The following is a 6,146-nucleotide window of genomic DNA, read 5'->3' as shown; positions in this document are numbered from 1 at the left end:
AGATTGGAAGATAAACTTTATATGGTCGCAGTGTCTTTTAATAAAAGTCAACAGTAAACTAATACAATTTGTGCTGATTAATTTTTCAGGAAAGATTGTAAAGAAAACACGCATTTGAGAGTGATGGTGTTTAGTTCACTTAAACATTGGATGCTTTAAAGATTTTCAGCCTATCTACTATACGAAGAAAGAGAAACAGATCTTTTAATTAAGTTTTCGTTAGTAATCATGAATAAATAAATTAAATAAATAAATAAATAATTAATAGACTACTTTGATGTGCCGGTTTACCTGTTCATTTTTATCACCAAATTATAGCTAACGCAACAGAATGAAATACTGTAACCGTATTGGGCAGAACCATAAATGCCAAAGAAAATGTGTGGTTTTTATGTATTGATGACCTTAACAAATAGAAATAACCTGGGTGAACCTCATTAAAAGATGTCTTACCGGTGAAAATGACCGAGAACTCTTTCACGTCAGTTCCATATTTGCTAGTGGCCACACAACGGTAGTTTCCTTCTTTATTTAGCTGGATAGTTGCAGTGTCTGTTGTATTTACCAGGACTATGTGTTTGTTCTTCTTTACCCTGACAAGGGATGTGTATATGGGTGGTGTTCCTGTGACTCGACACCACAGTCTGTACCATGGTAATGCTCGCACAACAGAACTTGGTGACACTATCTTGGGTGAAGCTAAACGAACATTGAATAAGTTTATATTATTTACTGATCAGTCAGATACGTTCGGCCGGGAGAAATAATCCTGAACATAAATAATACAGATTTTTCCTAGAGCCAAACAAATGTAGTTTTTAAGACATCATGTTTTTATTTGTAAAACGAACAGACTCAAGAGTATCTTTTTTTTACATCAACTGTATATAAACAATTACATTTGGTGTTTTTCGTGTAAGGTAAAGCCTGCTTTCGAGCCAAGTGGCTCATCAGGCCGGAGCTTATCCCGGTTTCTGTAGCACAAAGTGGCTAGGAGTGTTTCTACTCCCCCGTGGATGGGATGATAGTCCGTCGCAGGGTTCCCCCCCCCCCCCCCAGTCGTAAATTCGCCGTTACTAGCTCATTTTTAGTGCAGAATGCACTATTGTGATGGTTTGGTGGGTTGTCGTCTGCTAAACCTCTAACGCGCTAAGGCGCTATGGTGTAAACTTTTAATCACCAATTAATTAATTAATATCAATTAATTAATTATTTCTGTGAAGGGGGTAGGGGGTGGGAGGCACCTGACCGTACCCCCAGGTAAAACCTAGAGCATATATACGTTACTTTTATATGAAGATCTCAAAGGTATATATTTGTTTCAGTAAACCCTTTGCTCTCCTTGTGGTGCTACTCTTTCTAGGGCAATGTAATTTGCGCCAAACGCATGCGCAGAGTTTATTTACGTTATTTTTGGAACTCTCGTGAATATCGCTTGTATTGCGTGTTTGCGGTAGGATTCCTGCAGACACCGTGGCACCAAGTGAAAACTGCAAATTAATTAAATTAGATTTTGAGACTTTCACAGCGCTTTCGTAATTGGGTATGAAAAAACTTGCACCGGGATTTTCGGCGTAAACTGCTGATAACCAGGAAACAAATATCCTAGCTGTATTGCGTTTTAAAAAACCTTTCGAAAAAGATGTCTTTTGATTAGTTTTGTTCTTTACTTCTTGAGAATCGTCTTTCGCGCAGTTTAAACCGTAACTTAATTAAATTAAACAAATGTCATCGATGCCACCGTAAAACAAACAAAAATACAAAAGCATCATGTTACAGCATTTTCAAGGAAAACAAAAGTATCTTGTTTCAAACGAAGTGTCGTGTTACGGTTGCAAAGATTAGCGTAATGCATACCCGGGAAGGAATACAAGTAGTCTGCGAACAGGCTTTTCTGAGGCTTTCCGAAAGTAAAATAAAGCAAATAAACACGAACATAAAACATCATACTTTCAATTGTCGGCTCCATCGCATTCTGCACTGTCCTTTGAATCTCTGAGTTACTCTTGGGTGGAGAGAGGCACTATGAGAGTTAAGAGTGTGTCCATAAGAGGACCAGGCAACATGTGATACAGCTCATGTCACCGATTTCGCCCAAACTTAGCATAAATGTTGGGTATGGTGAGCTATTTACTGTGGCAAAACATCAACTCAAAATATATTATTCCCTTCAAGTTATGGCACCTTTTGAAAAAATGGCCATTTTTCACTAATTTATGCATATTTAATTAGCTGACTTTGATTGACCAGTTCCACAAGAAAAAAAGACTTCTGAAAATAAAATTCACTGCGTTATATTCTGTGGTTATTAGGCTTTAAGTACAATAACTCACTTCAACCGTCCGATTTGATTTCTTCTCCTCAAACGGTCTTTTGGAAGGTACACATTTCGTACTGTTGGAAATAGCCTTTAACTAGTGCCCAATATCTCCCATGAGCAACAACTTATATACATTATTCTTACATGGGTAATGAAATCCATCATTAAACTTCACAAAAATGCCACAAAATGTCTGGGGACTTTAATATTCTATTAGTATTGAGGAACTAAACACACGTGACTTAACGATTTCTTGCTATTTCATCAAAATTCACCGAAACACAGAAGCCATTTATTTGCCTCAATTTGGCATAAAATCGGTACGAAATAGCTAATCAAGCATAAATCTATAGATAACAATCAAAATATTGGCGAAGATTGGCAGTTAGGGCATTTTTCGGAGCGTTTTCAGAGCCATATAATTCGGCAATGTTGTGATAGTAAATGTAAAAATAGCAGCGAAAGATTTTCTTCAAAAGCTCGCTCAATTCAACATTTAGGCACATCAAAGTTAAGAAACAAGAAAGTAATACTACATACATGCCACTTATCGACACACAGATGCTTTCTTTTGAAGAATTTGTTCTTCCTCGCTGCACTTCTATCCTTCGATCGATCTCAATTGACATGTACTGTTGCTTTGAGGCGCGATGAACTTAGCCAATACATCGTGGTTCATTCTTCGTGAAAGGTGTAAACAGGTTGTCAATAAAGTCATTCAAAGAGCTGTTCAAAGTTCACGGAAGGACACTTGTCTCAGCCAGTTTGCATGAAATAAATTTAACTGGAAAATAAACAGCCGCCATGTTGTATTTCTACCTTTGAGCCTGCCGTTTCAGTCAGCGGTACGGGCGTTCACTGGGGCAAGTACGTAGTGTAGTCATCATATAGTTGTTTGACTAAATCCTATATAGGGATATTCATAAAAGGGATACATAGCCTAGCCCTACACAGCTATACACGCCTATACATAGCCCAACACAGCTATACACAGCTATACACACGCGTGTTCATTTGCTTTTCCTCCGCAAATGTTTGTTTTTGTCGGAATAAGTAGCGGATGGCGTTATCTCTGAACAACCGGGGCTTGATCTTAGCCTTATATGCGTTTCTTGTAAAAGTGAGAATTTTTTTCAACTTCTCCATTGAATTTTTTTGATAAATAGTTGAAGAGAAATACACTGGATGCAGTGTAATGTATGCGATGCAATCGGTTTTGATGCTCTGAAATTGAGCTCTGAAATGTCGGAAACCATTAAATAATCAGAGCAAGTTTTTCCATCTTATATCAGGTTAAAACTAGTATGTTTATTGTTTTTTTGTTGTTTCTGTCTTTTTTGGGAGGTGGGGGAGGGGGTGAATATGGACATTCGAAGAAATGGCGGTCAGGTTGTTAGCCTGGCCTGTGTACATCTATTCCTTCTGTTCAAATCTTCTATATTATATTACACTTTGGTAGCTAGGAGACTGAATTTGTACCCACTCTCTTTTTCGGGATCCCACAAAGTTCTCCATCTGTCCATTTACCGATAAACGTCATTACTGCAGTTTTGTTTTAGAAAAGGGCTTTTATGGGGACAAATTTTTCCTCTTGAGTGCCCACATTGCAAGTGACGAATTGCGGCTTCAAATGATAATTTTCTTCATCACCGACTCAATTTAAGTGGCTATGTGAGTTACAAAGACGCGAATGCAGACTTTTGTAGAGTGCTTAAACCCCGCATTAAAACTAAACAAATTTATTGCAAGACTAGGACTACGCAAGACGGCCAAACTTATTAGCTAATGTTTCAACCAGCACAGGTAGTCTTCTGTCTTTTTCGAGGTCAACGCGAGGAAAACCCGTTTTATTCTTTGTTGTTTTCTCTCTCTACATTCACACCTTTATAGATATATGTATATATTTGCTGCGCCATATAGACTGCGTCGCTAAAGGCATTTCGTACGTGAATACTTTGTTCAGTTTAGCACAGACGCTCCCCCAACTAAAGCACTTGCGCAAGAAACGATTACAAAACCTACCTCGCTATCCACCGTATAGTGATTTATCTCATGGTAAACGTTATTCTCCAATTTTGCTGAGTTATTCATTTTTCCCCATTTATGCCCCAGGGGTAGGGGAATTTGGTCAAAAAATGTAATCGTTATGCGCGGTATTAATCACTATTTCCGCCAGGGGAGGGGAATTTGAACAAGCTATAAAAAAAATACAAATGTCTGAAAAGTAACTGGGAGACGTTGACATTTTGATTTGTTTAACTGTGTAGCGTCTTTTATGCTAAAAATAATTGTTTATGCTCCAAAATGACGCTAAATGGCGGTATAAAACTGCTCCGACGTTTCGGCAATACTGCCTTCTTCAGGGTGCCACCCCAAAAAAGGCAGTATTGCCGAGACGTCGGAGCAGTTTTATACCGCCATTTAGCGTCATTTTGGAACATACCGTAAAGTTCCGTGTATAAGCCGCACCTTTTTCCTCTAAATTCAAGTCAAAAATCGGGGGTGCGGCTTATCTACGGAAACATCTCTGGTTGGAGTTCTCAAAGGCCTAATTAATATTCATAAAAAAACTTCTCAAGACGTCGTTGAATAAACATATAACATCCTGAAAACTTTGTTGTTGCTCACTACCTTTTAGTTCCTCTGCAAAGCTGTTTGCAGTAAGCCTGCCAGTCACTTCGAAGCATGTATTTCCGCCGCGTGCGAAAAGGCACCAAGATAAACGCAAATACGCACAAGGCAAATGGCCGATCGCTTCGGTTTTTTATTGACCTTCACAGCAAATAGATCTGCTGGATTTACAAACTCTTATTCTGCATGAAGTTTTTATCCTGTTGCGGGTAGCAGTTTCCAAGAATCTTGAAATAAAAACGTGGCTTCTTCCGCAGAAAATGCCGCCATGTTTGTTTTTAATGCCCAGACTCCTCTCTACAATTAAGCATTCATCATTCGCGAACGATTCGAACGAATTACAAGTGTTTCAGGAGTGTTTAGAAGTGATAATCTCGAAAAAATGTTATCAAGAGGGCATCCAAGTTTAAGATATTGTGAACTCAAACTAAAAAAAAGGTATGACAAGTGAAATTTAGCTTTCGTAAGACTTAATTTATATTAAACATTGCAACAACCACTGTGTCAGTGTCTCGAAACTGTGCTTGTGTGCCCTTGATTGTTTACCAATAGAACTTCACTTGAACTTCAAAATTTATGGTCTGTATATTTTTTTTTCCAAAATTTGAGCTTCCAAATCGGGGGTGCGGCTTATCTACGGGTGCGGCTTATGCACGGAACTTTACGGTAAACAATTATTTTGATTTGGTTGCCGTGCATGCCGACCGTTGAACAGAAAAATCAAGAACTCTGTTTCGGTGAAAGTCAAATGGAACAGTTTTTTTTCTGGAAAATCTCTTTGGAAATTGACGGAACGTCAGAAATTTTCTTACCATTTGTGAGGTTTCCCAGTTCTAGTCTCCCATCCTTCAAGTCTCCCACCAACGGAAAGAAATAACAGGAAACTGAGCTACAAATGGTAAGCGACATCTATTTCGGTTAGTTTGCTAATTTGGAAAGAAGCCTTTCCATTTTTCAGTGGTCATTCCAACCGGTTCTCTCCAACAAATGGTAAGCACCCTAGAGTTCGTTCAGCATCACATTGCGGTAAACACGTCAAGCTGTAGCGGAGGAAATTGTTTTCCCTACGACAATTTGAAAATATTTTCATTTTCATCACAAACGCATCCAACGAACACTCACGGAGGAAAAGCAAATGATCGCGTGTGTGGTCACGCGTGATGGACGCGTGATACCAAGTGAACGGCCGTACCGC

The 6,146-nt window shown here is 38.7% G+C and overlaps 1 protein-coding gene across 1 annotated transcript in view; it reads right to left on the bottom strand.

Annotated features, from left to right (window-relative positions):
* Positions 1-17: 17 nt before the first annotated feature.
* LOC144659139 (uncharacterized) overlaps positions 18-6,146 on the bottom strand; it is an 18,989-nt gene continuing 12,860 nt past the window's right edge. Inside the window, exons 3-5 of the mRNA XM_078519584.1 lie at positions 1,951-2,023; positions 454-699; positions 18-34 (exon numbers count right to left, since the gene is read on the bottom strand). Coding sequence (XP_078375710.1) covers positions 18-34; positions 454-699; positions 1,951-2,023 — 336 coding nt within the window. The remainder of the gene's footprint in view (positions 35-453; positions 700-1,950; positions 2,024-6,146) is intronic.

This window comes from Oculina patagonica, chromosome 7 (assembly GCF_052425735.1).
Source record: "Oculina patagonica isolate OP01 chromosome 7, crgOcupat, whole genome shotgun sequence".
Classification (NCBI taxonomy): domain Eukaryota; kingdom Metazoa; phylum Cnidaria; class Anthozoa; order Scleractinia; family Oculinidae; genus Oculina; species Oculina patagonica.
This window is presented reverse-complemented; position numbering and strand designations above follow the sequence as displayed.